Source organism: Rutidosis leptorrhynchoides, chromosome 2, assembly GCF_046630445.1.
Source record: "Rutidosis leptorrhynchoides isolate AG116_Rl617_1_P2 chromosome 2, CSIRO_AGI_Rlap_v1, whole genome shotgun sequence".
NCBI classification, from domain to species: domain Eukaryota; kingdom Viridiplantae; phylum Streptophyta; class Magnoliopsida; order Asterales; family Asteraceae; genus Rutidosis; species Rutidosis leptorrhynchoides.
In genome coordinates, this window is record NC_092334.1 from 59779295 (window position 1) to 59798956 (window position 19662).

General features: G+C 31.8%; 1 protein-coding gene and 2 non-coding genes across 3 annotated transcripts; 2 read left to right on the forward strand and 1 right to left on the reverse strand.

The window, feature by feature from the left end:
- The first annotated feature begins 5971 nt into the window (after nt 1-5971).
- Nucleotides 5972-6043, forward strand: TRNAP-CGG (transfer RNA proline (anticodon CGG)). The gene has a single exon. It is a non-coding gene; the product is annotated as a tRNA-Pro (tRNA).
- A 2197-nt stretch (nt 6044-8240) lies between these two features.
- Nucleotides 8241-8311, forward strand: TRNAG-GCC (transfer RNA glycine (anticodon GCC)). The gene has a single exon. It is a non-coding gene; the product is annotated as a tRNA-Gly (tRNA).
- A 740-nt stretch (nt 8312-9051) lies between these two features.
- On the reverse strand, nt 9052-13420 carry LOC139887908 (endo-1,4-beta-xylanase 5-like). The gene is made up of 7 exons (XM_071870956.1): nt 13360-13420; nt 11845-11891; nt 11536-11758; nt 11231-11394; nt 10663-10761; nt 9803-10582; nt 9052-9426 (listed from the first exon to the last, which is right to left on the reverse strand). The coding sequence occupies exons 1-7, from the start codon at nt 13418-13420 to the stop codon at nt 9052-9054; spliced, it is 1749 nt and encodes a 582-aa protein (XP_071727057.1).
- Between the last annotated feature and the right edge of the window lie 6242 nt (nt 13421-19662).

A 19662-nucleotide genomic window follows, 5' to 3' on the forward strand; every position in this document is an offset into this window, starting at 1 on the left:
ATATATATATATATATATATATATATATATATATATATATATATATATATATAATAACATGCGTTTAATATATAATATTTATATATTTATATACAATATACATATAATTATTAATTATATAGAAATCATATTCATATATATATTTACCCATTTTAATAATGACTTAATTATTCTTTATATCATTTTACATTTTTAATTTCAATTGATTAAATTATAATTTATTAATTCAAAATGTTATACTACGTATTTAATTACACACAATTTTTCGTGAATCGTCGAGCATAGTCAAAGGTTAATTGATTCCATGGAAACAGTTTCAAAATTATTGAGATTCAGTTAAATAGACCTTGCTTATCATGTCGAAATCATATAAGATCAAGTTTAAATTTGATCGAAAATTTCCGGGTCGTCACAGTTATTATCGTTAAAGTTATAATTTGTATTATCATTAATATTATCATAATATTTATTATAATTAGTATTATTATAATTAAAACTAATATTAGTAACACCTAATTATTATGATTACTATTATTATCATTAATATGAACGCGATATAAAAGACGATTAAAAGCTATTAACAAATTGATTAGGAAATAATGAGTATAAGTATCATGATGAAATTAAAATATTGAAAGGTATTGATTTAGATAAAAATATCATTTTCATAATTTTTATCATTATTATTATCAAAAGTGTTATTAATATTAAAACTATCATTTTTTTTAAATTATTATTTTTAATAGGAATATCATTGTTAATATAAAATATCATTATTATTATCACTTTAAATAAAATTATTATTTTAAAGTTAATAATAAAAAGTATCGTAAATATTAAAGTTATCATAATTATAATAATAATTATTATTACAAAATAACACAACTTTTACTTACTATTGTTATTATCGATATTATTTTATCAAATAAATATGTGATACAAAGATATTGTACTACGTGAAACATAATTATATTAATACTACCTATCATATTATTTTTATGATATTAAATGAACTTTATGAATTTTATTACTTAAAATATATAAAAAGTATATTCTTATTATAAAAATACTTAAAAAAAATATAATTATATTAATACTACCTATCATATATTATTTACTCTATTGAAATCTTTTAAAAATACTCAAAAAAATATAAAACGACGATATTTAAACTATATAACAATCATGTATGAATTTTGGAAATCATTTTGAGTCAAACTGACTTTTGTTGATTTTTTTGCATATTAGTCTCGAGCATTAGGATTGTGGTACACTATGACTTGACCTAATTTGTTAAGACAAATATTGACCAGCATATAAATATATATATACTTAATTTATGTTCGTGAATTCGAGGCCAACCTTGCATTTGTTCAATGACGTTATATGTATTTTTACTACGAAATACATTATGGTGAGTTTCGTTTGCCTTTTTACCCTTTATATTTTTGGGCTGAGAATACATGCGCAATTTTTAATAAATGTTTTGCGAAATAGACACAAGTAATTGAAACTACATTATATGGGTGAATGATCGAAGCCGAATATGCCCCTTTTGCTTGGTAACCTAAGAATTAGTAAACCGATCTACTAATTGACGCGAATCCTAAAGATAGATCTATTGGGCCTAACGAACCCCATCCAAAGTACCGGATGCTTTAGTACTTCGAATTCGTTTTTATCATGTCCGAAGGATTGATAGGGAATATTCTTATATGCATCTTGTTAATGTCGGTTACCAGGTGTTCACCATATGAATGATTTTTTTGTCTCTATGCATGGGACGTATATTTATGAGAACTGGAAATGAAATTCTTGTGGTCTATTAAAATGATGGAAATAAATGATTATGATAAACTAATGAACTCACCAACCATTTGGTTAACACTTTAAAGCATGTTTATTCTCAGGTATTTAAAGAATTCTTCCGCTGTGCATTAGCTCATTTTAAAGACATTACTTGGAGTCTTTCATGGCATACATTTTGAAAGACGTTGCATTCGAGTCATTGAGTTCATCAAGATTATTATTAAGTCAATTATAGTTTGGATAGTGGATATTATGAAAGGGTATGCATGTCTGTCAATTTTCGATGTAAAGAAAGTTTATCTTTTAAAAACGAATGCAATGTTTGTAAAATGTATGATATAGAGGTCAAATACCTCGCGATGAAATCAACTATTGTGAATCGTTTATAATGTATATGAACTGGTCCTTTCAGTTCAGCCGGAAGGGTTTATGATTCCTAAGCATCCTAATAAAGTATGCAAGCTTCTAAAATCCATTTATGGATTAAAGCAAGCATCCAGGAGCTAGAATCTTAAGTTTAATGAGAAAATCAAAGTGTTTAATTTTTCTCAAAACCAAGATAAGCCCTGAGTTTATATTAGAGCTAGTGGGAGCAAAGTAGTCTTCTTGATCTTATATGTTGATGACATATTACTTATTAGAAATAACATTCCAACTTGCTAAGTCTTGGCTTGGAAAATGTATTTTCATAAAGGATCTTGATGAAGCTACTTATATTATTGGAATGAGGATCTATACAATTGATCCAATTGACTTATTGCTTTGAATCAAAGTACATACATTATCTTGCAGATATTTAGCATGCAAAACTCCAAGCATGGAGCTTTGCCAATGCAAAAGGGCATAACCTTGAGAAAGTCTCAAAAGTCCTATTACAGCAGATGAGATGAGACAAATGAAATGTATCACATATGCTTCGGCTATATGATCCATTATGTATGCCATGATATGTACTATACTCGATGTTTCGTTAGTTTTGAGTTTGACGAGTCATTGTCAACATAATCCAGGTGAAGTACATTGGATTGTTGTTAAGAATATTCTTTATTATTTGCAGAGTATTAATGATATGTTCTTGTTTTACGGTGGTTTGGAAGAAGAGTTAAGTATTAAGTTTTATACTGATTCTAGTTTCCAAACTGATCAAGATGATTCTCGATCCAGTCACGTTGTTTCTTTGTCATGATGGGCAAGACAGTTGATTGGAAGAGCTCTAGGCAGAGAACTATTGAACAATCTACAACAAAAGCAGAATACATTGTTGACTGAGAAGCTGCTCAGAAAGCTGTATGGATAAGGAAGTTTGTTGTTATACTCAGAGTAGTGCACAACATTTAATCTTCTATAATATGTACTGTGATAGTTCGAGTGTTAATATACTTTTGAAATAATCACATGTACATAAAAGTATCCGGCACATTCTTCAAAGGGTTGACTACATTCACTAAGTCATTAAGAGGAATGATATTAGTATTCTTAAAGGTTCATACAAATGATAATGTGGCTGACCCGTTCATGAAGCCCATGATGTACAACAAGCATGATGATCATTCTAGTAAAACTGGACTTCGTTATGCTTCTGATCTTTTTCATTTGTAATTTAGTATTTGGATATTTTTGAAATATTAAGTAGTTTTATATTAATGAATTGATATATAGTTGGTATGATCGTTTTCATTTATATCACTGTGTTTTATATTAGCATGTTTAATCCATGAATAATTGTTGATTATTCAAAATCTCCATAATCGGTCATGTTATGGGAATAACATGAATTAAGATTAATGTGAAATTTTGGTTATATTCATTGATGATGAATAGTTAACTTGTTGAGATCAAAATTCATATGTATTCATTGATGATGAATATTGGAATGACCCAACCATGAGATGTCACTACATGAATTGTAGTCAGTAGTAAATCTTTTAGTGATTATGTTTTTGTGTCCTTAGACTTGAGATGCACGCCCGTCTTGATGAGTGTAGCATTGTATTTTGATATGGTTAAACGCTGTCCTGAATAAGGCTGTTATAAAGGCCATTATTGGGTATAATGTAAAGCTTGTGATAGACACGTGTATGCAATATAGGATTTGTTCCTCTAAAATGTTTGTAGTTAGATACTTTTTGAGCTCCTCGATGAATGAATAAGATATTTGTGTGGCCGCACCCAGATGTAATTAAGATGATACTTAATTAATTTGGTGATCTAATTCAGTTCTAAGATCGAGAAACAAAATTGTTAAACAAATGAGAATGATTGATGATCCATATCTCAAGTTTAACTAAAGTATCTGAAACAAAAGGACGAATGACATTTAAAACTTACCATAAACAGTTTCGAGAAACTACCCTCACATGAATTTGGGGACAATGACGTGTTGCTAGACGCTTACCATTGTTTGTATAGTTACTTAGTGTTGTGCCATGCACAAGTGGGAGTCTGTAGGATTAATGTGCAAGGTACAACATATAACTATATGGCCAACTTCATTTGAGCCTTCTGGGTCACACACATATACACCGAGACGTCAAATAAAATATATATTTGATGTATATATATTACTCAAGTAACAAAATAGTAAATCGAAATTAATTAATTTACTATTCATATGAATAGTAAATGAAACGAAATTAATTAATTTACTATTTACATGAAAGCGACATGATATAAATTATTAATTATAAGTTACATAACATACCCCTGAAGTATTTGAGAAATACGACTTTTTATAACCAAATCAATATTAGATTTTGGGAATCAAAATATAGATAGAAATAAAATAACTTTGTACGCGTTTTGTTTCACGAACTTTACAATTCAATGTTTACTTTTACACATATATTATAAATATAAGCATTGATTGGTTTTTCGAAGCGTAAGTCATAAAAAAAAAAAAAAGGAAACACATACATCGCAAATCAAATGAACTCTTTTTTATCTCATCCTTGGCTCTTTAATTCGTTAAATTAATTAGCATGAAGAGATGCTTAAGTGTTCTTGCAAACAAGAGTTATACGGAGGATTATTATTGTTTCATTAAATTAATCAAAGGTTGATTAATTGTTACTTGGATTTGGACTAGCATCCATTGACGGTCGTTTGAAGTGTAGTGTGGACTATCCAAAGAGACGGTCATACTTTTGATCGTAAGTTTCTCTCCGTTCTTCAATAAAGGTATATCATTAACTCATCTTATGATTTAATATTCATGACAATTATTATGGTGTAACTGGATCATTGGGATAAATTAATCGTGTGCATGTTTCATTAAATATATGAATATTTAATCTTGTAAATGTTTTATGAAATAATAAAATATTATTATTTTAAGTATCCGCTACGTTAATCTGACTAAAAGTACACACGATTTTCCATCACTTTCTTTCATGGCTACAATGAGAAGGGAGTGATCTTACCATCACCAATAGTTTTTTTGTCTTTCAAAAATGATGAGAATTTATATAAAAAGGACCTTCATCGTTCGAAAAATGAATATCCAAACTGAGACATACAAAGGACAACTAGGCGGGCTCGAAATTGGTCCTCTAATCCATTATCAACTTTAAGCATTTAAATTATTTCTAAAGCTTGACGTGAAATCTTGACACTCCAATTTCCGCATCAGATCAAAACAGAACGAGCAAGATCTCCTTGCTGCTTTCATCTATGAGAATGATCATGAGATGGAACTTTAAATGGATCAAGGTTTGGCTTTGGATAACGATCAAGTAATACATTATAAACTCATTCATGATCTTCAGGACATCGACAAATATAATGCCATTGATATCTTTCAAAAAACTTGTGTAAACTGGGAAGCCGAGGGAGATGACAATACTAAGTTATTTCACTAACATCATTAAATAAAAATAGGCTATAACAAATACTATTACAAATGACCCTGAATACTACTCCTATTACAAAGGATGCAGTATAACTAATTAACCACATACATTCATCATTACATTACATTATTGATCCTACAACTCATAACATGCTCTTATGTGAAATATAAAGATGGCATGTTAAGCAATTTGATATAAATTTAGATTTTTTTAGGAGCTTGTGTTTTCTGTGTTTTAAGTCGAAATGAAAACCTGCTGTCATATAGATGCATCGAGAAATTTCTATATTAAAATTTTTCACCCAACTAACAACTGGGCATTTGGTCTAGTGGTATGATTCTCGCTTCGGGTGCGAGAGGTCCCGAGTTCGATTCTCGGAATGCCCCTACCAATGTTATTTTGGTAAAATTACTTCTTATTTGTGTACTCTTGAAGGCGTTAAAATGGTTTGTTATTTCGAAGCTTTTATAATTTATAACCGGCTTTCTTATTTTTCCGGTGCAACTCCGCCGTACCGTCGGCTCTCGTCGCCTAAACTCCAAATCGCTCATGACTTGCCACTTCTACTTCTGGAACATCAACAACGCCAACAATAAATCATCTATTTCTCTGAGTGTTAAAAAAAGGTAACAAATTTAAAAACATTTTTTATTTTAATTTTTGTCAATCAGTTGATCATTGGATTTAAGCGCTATTGACGCTTTGCTCGAATTAAACATATCTCTGACTAGTCTGTTTTTCAGTTATTTTAAAATCAATTATTTTGAGGTATTTTATTATTGGGGTTTAAGAATTTGTGCCTAATGCCTTAAAAAAAAAAAAAAAAAAAAAAAAAAAAAAAAAAAAAAAAATTTAGTGCCTAATAGGGCTAATTATGCTCTTTTATTTATTCCATTAGCAATTATTGTAGCAGTAATTCTACATTATACTCAGGTTGATACAGGGAATTAAAGTTACAATCTAGCTGATTATTAAGATCAAAATCTGCAATATTTCTTAAATACTGTACTATTCAACGTTTACTCTATAATTGCTTGATATTATTCAAAGTCTTAACTTGTGCCGAAAGCCGAAATAGTTGCAATATATGTTGGTACAGAAGCTGTTTAGCTTCTAATCACAGGTAGGTAAGGTTTCTTATTCTCATGTTCATCATGATCATATCTTTTCATTGTTTGTTTACTATATCATGTTGCTAACATTTATATAGGTTAGAATAGAATAAAAGCTTTCTTAGTGTATAAAGCGCAAAGAACACAATTTTTTCTAAACTGATGTACGAACACACATTTTAATGAACGGCCGTTTGTTTGCACATTTTGAAATATTTTTTGTTAAAGAAACATGATTTTTTAGCTAATAGAGCTTTTTACAGGATCTAAGCCATTTAAGTATCTGGTTAATGATCTATCATTGTCATTGAACTAGTTCGACTATAATTGTGTTTGTTATTCCTAAAACTCTCTGTATGCCCTTAGTTCGATTACTTTTCATATTTACTGCAGATTATGTTGTCATTATTTTTTCAATTAACTATATTTGTTGTGTTTTGCTTTTAGAGATTGCTTCCAATTTCCAAACTAGCAAAGTAACGATTTTTCTATATTTTCCAATCTGGTCGGTGTCTTCATACTGCATATTCCCCTATTACAGATTGCTTACGAGCAGAACAGTATCCCAAGTATCCCGATCATGCACTCAACTTTTTCATGAGATGCTAATGAATGGGTTTAAGCCTGATTTGTTGACGTTCATTAAGCGTTGCATCTAGTACTGCCCAGTCTGAGAATTTTTGAGCAGCAAAGGTGTCCATGGTTTTGTTCTAAGGAGGTGTTGATTTGAAAGATGATTTAATTATCGAAAATGCGGTGGTGAATATGTCCGCAAAACTAGGAGACGTTGACTTTTCGAAGGAATCAACCTTAAAAATGTTTTGGGTAACACAATGATTACAGTTTACGGTCAAAATGGTCTTGCAAGTGAGGCTATTGAGGTGTAAATAATGAATGAATGATGGTTGACACCACTCAAGAAAGTTGTAAGGTTTTCCCTAGTGGGGTTACTCGGAGGGCGGGTAACCCGACCCCATACTGTATTGTACGCAACCCATCAAAAATACTCTCTGGCTATTTTCAACTATTTCCTGGCCACCCCAAGATCCGAACCTGAGACCTCTTACAAGGATGTCAGGGCCGCCAACCACTGGGCTACCTTGGGATGGTTGAAACCACTCGGTAGCACTAAATCAAAGAACGTGGGCTAGCTTTACACCGGCATATGCTTACATCAGAGCCTTAAAAGACGGGTCAGCGATTCACAGGCGGGTCTTGAGCACGGGTCTACTTTTGGATGTTTTCATTTGTTGTTGCGGTGATTTTTGGTAATCTTTCTTTTGTATGTATGTAATATTATTACAAAGTGCTCAATGAAAGCATATATGGCATATTAGTTTCAGCCTTCCATATATAGTTTGTTTTAATATTCACTTGGTTAATAACGAGCCTTGAATTACGTTTATAAGTTTCTAATGGTTAATGTTCATTACATTGGTTATTAGGGACATAGCAGAAACGTATAACAAAAGCACCAGTGGTCTAGTGGTAGAATAGTACCCTGCCACGGTACAGACCCGGGTTCGATTCCCGGCTGGTGCATTATTGAGCTATGATGTCTTATGCCTTATTGGTGGAGGGGTCCATCATATATGTCTGGCGCAAATGGAGACATTTACAGGCCTTTCTGAGCTCTTATTTTTTTTTTCCTTCAAAATAAAACAGGTTGCATTATTAATGTATGTATTAACTTCTGCTTTTATGGTTAATGAGCTCTTATTTGTTTTCCTTTTTATTTTATCCTTGAAATAAGTAGCTTTACATATATGGATTTATGGTTAATGAGATCCGGAAGTGTTACATTATTAAGTATTAACTTCTGTTTTATGCTTAAAGTTAGAAGCTTTCATCTTGGTTGGGGTAGTTACAGTTTATCGGTTGTACTCTATTTGATCTTCGGATCTTATCTATTTTAAATTCCCGTTTCTTGCCGTATAAAAGAAGCTTTGATCGCTTCATATAACAGGTTTCGGACACTAGAAGTATTACTATGTTTTATTCTATAGCAATCTATTGGTACTAGCATTAGATACTTTAACCTTGTTCTCCAATTTTACATAAATTGTTTTTAATCTACAGTTTACGTTTGTTAACTTCATCAGTTGATATAAATAGAAAGAAGATGTGATACGAATATGCGATACTAAACGAAATACTAACGTTGAATTAACCTAAATTATTATTCATAATCAAGATGCCATTACATTCAGGATATGAAAAATCTATGCCTGAAATTATTACAATAATATAACTACAAAAAAATGGTAGTTATATTAATATTATCAAGCTACTATTTTGAAGTGCAAGATGTCTTCAGACGAACCTAATGCTTCAACCTTCAAATACTGAGGCATTTTAGGAGCTTTTGCATATTTTCTAGGTTGATTACTATTAAAATCTGAAAAAGTAACTTCATAATCTCCATGAGTTAGCGAAGTCTCGTAAAAACCGCTAGAGTCTGTGGTGGCTGTAATAACTGCACCAAAAAACTCGCGAAGTATCTTATCCACAACGTCACCAGTTGGCAAATTGCGAAAATTGTTATCGGTTAAACACATTCGGTAACAACCTTTTGGATCCCAAGCTGACCATAAAATTATCCCATTTACTGATGGATGTGCATGAGCTTCTCTTAAAACTTGCTCCAATACTGTTGCCTGTTATTCACATTCTTAAATTAAGGGCTAACGTATGATAATTATGCGACAAATTTTCATGAATGGTCCCTGTGGTTTGTCTCGCATTACACTCATGGTCTCTGTGCTTTTGTTGGTCAATCATGGTTCTTGTAATTTGCACTTAATAACTGGTCCCTGTCCCTAACGCTCACTAATGGTCCCTGAGAGCGTAGGGACAAAGACCACTGGTGATTCAAGTGCAAATCACAGGGACCGTCATTGAAGAAAAAAAGCATAGAGACCATACGAGTGTAATCCGATACAAATCACACGGATCATCCATGAAATTTTGTCTAATTATGCATAAATACTTCATGGGTATGAAGTAATTAATAAAATAAAAGCGAATCGATACCTGATTTGGGCCGGAATGAACATCTACTTCAGTTAACCAAATAGGCAGTCCTGAAGTTGCAATTTTATCAATGGCAGATCTCATATAAGGTATGTTACATTGACTGAAGTGACCTTCTAACCCAATTGATAACGGCCCGTTATAACCCTGAGCCCGAATCTGTTTAATTTTCCATAAGTAACTATCGGGCGACGAAACATGGTCCCCGGGAGATTCAATACTATTAAAATCGTTCAAGAACAAAGCAGCAGATCTATCAAGAGCTCTAGCAGTTTTATAAAATTTCGATGAAGCTGTTGCGCCAAGTTTACTTTCAAAAAAGTTAAAATGCAAATTCTCATTTACAACGTCCCACGCAATTACTTGACCCGAATATCTTCGCATGACTGAGTTTATTCTCTTTACGACTGCTGCTGCTAGTTGTTTTGGGTCAAGTTTGTATACCCAGTATGGTTGATATTTTGGGTCCTCCCAGAACACGTTATGGCCTCTAACTGAAACTCCGTTTGATTTAGCGAACTGAAGTAACCGATCGGCTGCCCAGTAGTCCTCGTGATTTTGTTGAGGTTCATTTGCGTACCATTTCATTTCGTTTTCGAATGTAGTATACTTAAATCTTGAAAGGAACCAGTTTTTATAGGCTTGATTGTTTAGAATGTTCTTATTAATTGCACATCCAAATGGGAACTTTGCATACTTTTGTGCAATTGTTAGTGTCTTATTTGTTAAAGGTTGGCCTTTACTATTAACTACCTGAATTTTCACCTTAGTTTTCCTAACCTGTCATACTAACAAAAAGTTAATTTTTATAAATTAAAATTATAATCATTTGATCAGTGGTTACTGTTATAACTTTTGACCTTTTGAATGCTTTGATGGTGATGAGAATTCCATTCTTCTCGCGTAAAAGGTTGTAATGAAACGCTATCGATCCATATATCAGCCGATATATTTTCGCTCTGCGAAAAACAACAAACAAGTTAACAAATTGTTACCTTCAGTTGAAAAAGCCCAACCCTTTCAGCTTTTTTTTTTTTTTTTTTTTTTAATTAGCAAAGATGGTTGTTTTGTTTAATTTTCAACAAAACATTCTTTTTTTTGTTCGCAGAGAAAATCTCCCTAGCAACAACCACATTGGATCCCTCACCAGCGAGCAAAACCCTTGGGTGACGAGCCGCCCGAGCGACTGAATCATTTGTAATCAAAACTGTGTGTTTAATTTAGTTATCTAGCCCACATGCCATTAATAAAAGCATCTTCTATAAAAGGCTCCTTCATAATGATGGAGATCACAGTTTTAAAATAGTAAAAGATTAATTATTTCCCCCCTTCAAAACATGTTTAAACACCCTGTTAATCATCAATACTTATTTCCTTAAACGTATGCTTAAACAGTGACAATTCGCGCAATAAATATAAATACTATACCTGAAAATACAGCTGCGCAGAGCCAGACTCGTTCACAGTTAAGCCGCCTTTAAGCATTGACCAACAGCCAGATTTCGCGATTGTTAAACCAGCATTGTAGTACCCAGTTGGCGTTTTAAACGTAGCAACTACAGTTGCATTACTATGACTTACTTGCACCCATGCTACATTTGTTCCAAATACCAAAAAAAAAAAAAAAAAAAAAAAAAAAAAAAAAATTTATATGATCAACACAACAGAAAACATAATTTGTAACTGAAAGTTGTACCAGAAAAGTAATTTTTTTTAGTAACTGAACATTGTACCAGAAAAAGTGTAAAGTTTGTTATGGTCTAATACAAACTTCTGAGATACACTATCGAAAGATCGGTTCCTTTGATGAGCAACGACGAACTGATTTCCATTTTGCGATGTTTGCAGTTTTAGTTTCGCGTTGCCAAAAGATGTCCAACCTTTTGATCCGTCTGTTAGCTCGGGGTTAACGACTATTCCACCTTTGTATTGAGGATTATTAGGTGTTTCTAAGCACTGTAACATGAATAAGAATTATGTTTAATCTGTTTGTAACAGTTAAAAAAGGATTTTGTTTGAAAGAGCTTGCAGTTTTAAGTTACCTCATTAGTAAAACTATAGTCATATGGTACTGCATCTGCTAAGAATCCTGTGCACAAGATTCAAACACAAATGAAAAAAAACATACAAAACTTTATAAGAAATTATGTTATGATTTATGATAATAAAAAAATATAAATATCAATTAATTGAAGGTTTTTTATATTCATATAAGTCAAGTTAACAACATCTGTATATTCATATTGTTCAAATTATCTAAGAAATATTTTAGTTAATTGTCACATACATAAAAATCAAGGTTACCGAAGGTAAATGAAATTTTAATCTAAAAGGTCATATGATTGATTAAGAATGATTTAAATTATAAAGTCAACAATACAAATTCAGATACCCCGTAACATGCAATATCAAAGAATCAATGAATATGAATATAATTATTATAATTTATAATTGTATATTATATCTTATTAAAAGGTATAATTATACTACGTAATTATAACAGTTATGATTATTGGTTATAAATAAATTTGTCCTAATAGGAAGGCACCGAAGCTGTAATCAATCAGTGAAGATTAAAATTGATTTTCACTTTAGATTCTTAAACCCCCAACTAGAACACTATCTTTGATTTGCACACTCTGCAACTAGCATCTCTTCAATTAGTGTTAATTTGAGACAGTTTCCATGTGCAGTCATATAACTTTGTATACTCCATAACTAGCGTGTTTGTGTTTGTATATTGTGTTGGGCTCAAGATAGCCTTAAGTTCGTGTACTGTATTGGGCTGGGCTCCCTTTAGCCCTTCGAGTTTAATACAATTCTGCTTTTCGAAAGAAAAAAAAGAACACTATCTTTGAAATATTATTTATTATACAAACATTTCATTTCAATATTAATTAAAACATTGTATGTATTACTATCATTAATAGTACTATTGTTTTTTTATTCCGGTATTATACCGTATATAATATATAATATAGTACTATTATATTATTTATATTGTCACCATTATTAATAATTATTATTTTTAAAAAGATAAAATTAAAGTAATAATATATCAACCTTGCCTATATGTTTAACTCATATAGCTACTAAGAGAAATAATATATAACGTATTGACACATTTTTAACTCATATAACCACTCAAAAAATAAAATATAATTCCATTGACGCAATCTCTCTTAGTTTGTGTTGCCTTTGTCATATATACATCATTATATTATAATATTTACAGGTAATATGTTAAGTTCTTCAATATTAGGAGTATTTCACACAAAAACGCCACACACAAGAAAAAATTTCATAACTAGTGTAGTATCATGAAGGAACGTATCAATCGATCGATAACATAATTTCTTCTTTAAGTTGTCGCAAGTTTTCTTCGCGCCAATAAAAAGCAAAACTAACTCAAACTCGTAATTAGTTAACTTCATTAAACACATAATCAATGAATTTAATTTATTTTTTTGTAGAAAAAATGTACAAAGTTAATAATGTTGGAATTGTATTTACTTTATCATTCATAGAGTTGAATATAACAAAAATGTAAGTGTCACCTGAAATTAAGAAAAAGAAGAACACACTCAAATCCACATAACACCATGTTCTCCTCTTCATTGTAAACAAGCTAAGTCTCGGAGATATATCGATTAATAACCTTAAACATAAACAAAACACTAACTATAAATGATTAAAATTTTAAAACACAACAAAATACATATATTATATTGGAGTATATAGATTCAAAATGTATTGCTTACGTGTTATATAGGTCGATATGATATGACGCTAAAAAAAATCTTAGCAGATGTTGAGAACTGGATTGAATAAGAGTGAGGGAATAATATGTAGAAAATGTAGGGTGTTTATATAATGTAATAAGATGTAATAAATACCTTATATATTTTTTGATCAAGTGTAATTAAATATATTGTATTTGCTTGAAATGTCGCATATTTGTAATCATCTATAAATGATACAGTTGGTTCTTACTCTACTTGTAAATATATTACCTTACCGGTCATATCAATTAATTGAATATAAATTATGGAAGGTTTGCTGGTGTTTAAACTCATTGTACTATTAACAAATTTTGGAATAACACACTAATATTCCCACATGTATATTATTTTCAAAAACAACAACAATACGGAGTACATAATTTTGGTATATGTCGGATTTAGTGAGGTAAAATATATAGACAAACATCTTTTTAATCGAGGATAAAGATACTCGTTCCTAAAACTACTGAAAGTCAACTTTAAACTCTAACATAATATACTCCTAACCTTTTTTAGAAGAAATCAATACTATTTTCAAGAATTATTTTAAAGTTAATTTAATAATTATACGAGCTAGTGTTTGTAACGGAAGATTAATTGATCACAATTGAGTTAGACTTTTTTAACAAAAAGAGGAAAGAGATACGAGCACACGGTATTGGCTATCACTTCGAGCGTAAGACTTCGGCGTTGGTTGTGACTGACGATTAGATGACACCGCCCCAACGTTGGTTCGGCATTGGTGGGTCAATTTAAAAATTGAACCGTTGGCACTAATGTACTTGATTTAAAACTCATGAAAATTTGATCTTATCATTTTCATGGCGTCTCATGTTTTATTTTTCATTTTATTTTAATTTTTTTATAAATTTTTTTCTTACTTATTGCTCGGAGGACAAAGCAATCTCTTTATCCGTCGAATAGAGAGATGGACGACTTTCTCTACTTCTTGGAGTGTATCATTCTGTGTGGATAAATGACTTGTGATGCCCCGTACAAAACCATCGTGTACGAATCATCAACAACAGGATCATTACAAGGTTAAGTACTATATGCTGTAATAAAAGAAGTTGCATTCATGATAGAAAGATGACGTCATAATCGACGCCAAATGTTTTACACCAACAGTATGCTTCTACGAATAGCAAGCATGAATAAATGTATGTGACCCTTAGGTCGTTACAAAATATAGTTTCAAATGTATTAAAGTTATGAATGCAGGATCAACAGTTCATGCGGTGATAACACTAGAGCAGTGGGTGTCTACGGCAAGACTAGTACACAGCGGAAGCAACCTTAAGCACATGAGAAAAACATGCTTAAAAACGTCAACACAAAGGTTGGTGAGCTATAGTTTAAGTATAACAGTATGTAAGGTAGGCCACGAGATTTCAGTGCTACAAAGAGCGTTTCAAAACAGTATGATAAAGTATATGTTAACCGTGGGCACTTGGTAACTAACTTAACGTTTATACCCCCTGAAAGTACACTTGGCAAGTGCGTATGTCTACGAAGTATTAAACACTCGTTAAATGCTAGCGCGACTAGCCCGAGTGGGGATGTCAAACCCTATGGATCCATATCTAAGATTCGCGTTCACGGTTCAAAAACCAATGATTAAACGTTACCGAGCTAAAGGGAATGTTTATGCCGTTGTATAACCCACACATATATAAGTTTAAGTACTCGTGCCTAGTATGTAAAATATAAAATCCGCATGTATTCTCAGTTCCCAAAATAGTTAAAGTAAAAAGGGAATGCTATAACTCACAATGATAAAGTAGCGGTAAAGTATGACTCGGGAAATAAGCAAGTGTGTATGTCCGGAAAGTCCTCAACCTAAGTCAAATAGTACTAAGTCAGTAAATCATCCGAATAGGTTTAAAAGTATGTAAATAAGGTCTTAAGGGTCATCATCAAACAAAAGGTGTAAAGTAAGTTTCGTTCATGAAAAGAGTTTAAAACAAAGGCTGAGTTCGGTCAGTCACCACGGCCTCTATACCTACTGAAATAAGGTGAGACCAGTGGCCATGGCTCCGTATATGAGTCCTTTAGTTGTGGTAAAAATTACAGAAGCAAACTCGTCTTCGTTTGACCGTGGCGACGGTCTAAGTGCGAGTAGGTCAGAATTTTCAGCACAACGTTAAATGGACATAGTGACGATCGGAGGGCCATAAATCCTAAACCGTAACTCGGATTAAGACGAGTCCTATATGAAAAGTTATCTACTCGAACAGAGATATCTGAAAATCATAATTACAGTAGCCCAGGTCGTACGGGTCAGACACATAAACAGTAAAACAGTAGGGTCAGTAGGTTCCGGTGGTTCTTGGTGCTCGATGCTTATCATGGTTCTAATCCTTTATGCATATAGCTTCAAGTGTACAACTCGTTGATGTGTTTGCATCATTTTCACCAAGGTTTGAACATCATAACCCAAGTGTAAGTCTAAGACATGAAGCACAACTCACTTAAGTGTTGCAAGTGTTTTGATGAACCAAAGTTACATCAAAGTCTTAGATCTAACACGTACATGAACTTTAAAACTAATAATAAGTTACAAACTTGAAAGTAAACTAACTAATCAAGATCTTAAGATGTAGAACATAGTTCTTAGTTAGATCTTGAAGATCCAAGACCCAAAAGTTTAGATCTAAAGTTATTAAGTTAAATCTAACACAAGTGTATGAAGTTATAACTAAAGAGTTACACTTCTATGTTCTTGAACTTTTTAAAGTTAACTTTTAGTTCAAGATTAATGAGATCAAAGTTAACTAGTAATACTTGACCAATCTTAACCAACAAACATGAATTTAAAGTGCATAATATGAAGAAATAAACTAAGTAAACAAGTAACTAGTTCATGGGTTGTTCATACTTTAAAGATTCAAACCAAAGTTTGATCTTTAAGAAAGTAAACTTTAAAGTTTACTAACATGAATTACAAGTATGCTTTCACAACACATGAACTTAAATCTTTTTAAAACAACAAGTGTAGAACATAACTAGAAAGCTTATGTTCTTGTTTGTTCTTGTAAATACAAGATAAAAGAAGAATGAAACTAGTAAGTTTGATTCTTGAAAACATGTAAGTAATAACTACAAGTAAGTAACAACTACAACAAGTAACAAAACAATAATCAAAGAACAAGTAACATTAAACAAAAGAATGATGATGATGAAGGTTTTTGGTTCGGTTTTAGAGAGGAGAAAAGGAAGAACATTTAGTTTTGTTACTTACAATTTGAGAGAGAAATGAGAGAAAGAAAAGTTGCAAGTAAGAGTGTATTGTTGTAATGAGAGAATGCAAGTAAGAAATAATGAAAAATTTGAAACAAAACACCCCTTATGCCACCCCTAGGCCGACGGCCTGCTTAAGTACAAAGGGGGGAGGGATTAATTCAATGGTTACTTGCATGAAAAAGCTTAAAAGATGGATATTAGAGGTAGTTTTATGGAAAAGGTGTGGTAACTAGATTCCAATGTGACTTAAACCAACTAGTTGTAACTTAATGATGCTACTTACATGAAAGAATGGGCTAAGTAATCCATTTAAGAAGTATGGTGGACTTATAAGCCCAAGTATGTATGTAAGTAACAAGTTAAATGAATAAGCCCAAGTCCAAATAAATAATAATCCAATAAAAGCCCAAGTAATTAACTAGTAACCATAGTTAATTAAAATGATTAATAAATTAATCATGAATGTAAATAATATTCAAAAATATTATTCGTAAAAGTTTCGTGTGTCACAAAGACGTTTCGGGCATTTAAAGTCAAGTACGGGCAATCATGGCAACATGTAAATGTAATAACATGCATTCGTTAAATCACAAGTATTAATAATAATAATTATTAATAATTGACGTTGGAAAAATCCAGGGTCGTTACATGACTTCTCTTTTTTCAAAGATAAGAGAATGATTGTGTACATCTCACATCCCTTATACACCACACATATGGTATTAGGTTTTGTTGTTGTTGTTGTTATCATATATGGAAAACTAAATTTTGAAGTACAAACCGTATATGCAAATGTGTACCACAAATGATCATTCATCAGTGATGAATTAATCATTCATTGTCGTGTGATGAATGATAAATTATCATTCATCACTGGATGATGAATGATCATTTGTGGTCTACATTTGTTTATCCAGTTTGCACTCTTTTAGTGGAGAAGGGGAAGTAATATTTATTTTTTATTTTTTCGTTTTTTTTTTAGTTTTTCCCAACATTAAGAGAACACGAAAATATGAACATTCACAAAAGACATTTGGTGATGAACGTTGTTATTTTGTCGGGAAAACGTTCAAAGAAAAAACTAATAGCATGCATCATGCGTAATGTTATTCTTGAATGTTATTTTTCGAGCGTTTTTTTCCCATCATATGTGAAGTTTTTTTTTCAAGATTTAGCTCGATTTAGAGTTTAGGGTTTAGGGCTTAAGGTTTAGGGTTTTGAGTTTATATGGTGGTAATCAGTTGAGATGAACTAACTAACAAATCTAACTATTAACAAATAACAAATCTAAATTTTGAATTTTTTAGGCGAATAACAAATCTAACAAGGGGCTTAGATTTTGAACTATTTTTGATGAACTAAGGGGATTCTCTGCAACCTTAGACGATTGGCGAATAGTAGATGATAACATCATATTAATTGGAAAATAGTAAATGGTGGCTACTTTATGTGGCGAAGTCGACTAATTAACAAATCTAACAGAATAATTGTGAGTTTCTGACCTAAACAGGTAATATATTATTATTTATGTAATTAGTATAGGGTTTATGAATTAGAGTTTATAAAACTTTTGTTTTGCAACTTGTTATTAATTTGAAGTTGTTACTTTGTTTTCTAGTTTCTTTTACATAGTTAATTATTCAATTTAATTACTAAATTTAGTCATTTATATAGTTAATTAATTTAGTCATTTAATAGTTGGGAGTTTGTGACAGAGCTGAAATTGTCTTAGTAAATTGGTTCAGAACTTTCTAGAAGAAAATAATGGGAAGGGAAAAATTGTCATTCGTGTAACTATAGTACATATGGTCTTGGTGATGAATTTGGGTAGCTTTTGTGCACTTTTTTTTATAGCTTTTGTGCACTTTTTTTTTTTTTTTTGAAAAGCAAACTTGTATCAGTCCGGACCGAAGCCTAGTCATCATTTGCACACACACACGCGCTTTCGGGCAGGAAACCCGAACCACACTCTGAGGATCCGACCCTTTAACCATCCCGAGAGGCAGGCGGGCCGGATCTTAGTCCCGGAGCGGGTCGGTAAAACCTTCCCTTTGGGCCACCTTCAAGGAATATATTTCAATTCCTAGAGCGGGTGACGAGGCTCGAACCCGAGACCTCTAGCCCTGCGAGTACACAAGTGTAACCGCGCACTTTTTGGATAGCGCTTTTGTGCAGTTTTTTGGTTAGCTTAAGGCGCGTTTGATAAATCTGAATGATTAAGCACTGAATGATTCATAATCTGAATGATTCAAAGGATATGAATGAATTTAGTTCTAAATGGCAATAAGTTGTTTGATAATCATTTAGAAAAATCAATATGAATGAATTAGATCAACTTGTTACCATTTAACATTAACAAAAAACTTCAATATACTTATTTGATAAGTGTTCTGGATACGATTTAAGAAGAATATTACATAAAATTTAGCCTCTTAATGGTTAAGAGAGTGTTTCATCTCGGAATGGTTCAGCACTGAATGTTGAACCATTCAGCACCATATGTCATTCAGATGTCAAAAACAAACGCACTGAATGTTGAATGGTTCAGCATTCCGTGATGAACCATTCCATGAAGAGGTAAACAAACGCACTCTAAGTATGGTTTTGTGGTCAGGGGCGGAACTAATGTATTGGCACTGGTAGCACGGGTTACCAGTGAAATATGCAATGCCGTGAATTTTTTTTTTATAGTTTTAGCTAGTGATACAATTGGATAATGTAATTTTTTATGGGTAAAACCATTAAATAGTGTAATTTTTTTAGCTTTAACTAGTGACACTCGTGACTACAATTCTTAGATCTGTCACTGTCTGCGTTTATTTCTGGCCTATCTTG

Coding starts and splice junctions, on each gene's coding strand:
- LOC139887908 (XM_071870956.1), bottom strand. CDS start 13,420: ATGAAGAGGAGAACATGGTGTTATGTGGATTTGAGTGTGTTCTTCTTT. Junction 11,892..13,359: donor CTTCTTTTTCTTAATTTCAG/GTGACACTTACA, acceptor TCTTGTGCACAG/GATTCTTAGCAGATGCAGTA. Junction 10,762..11,230: donor CTGCGCAGCTGTATTTTCAG/GTATAGTATTTA, acceptor TGTTTTTCGCAG/AGCGAAAATATATCGGCTGA.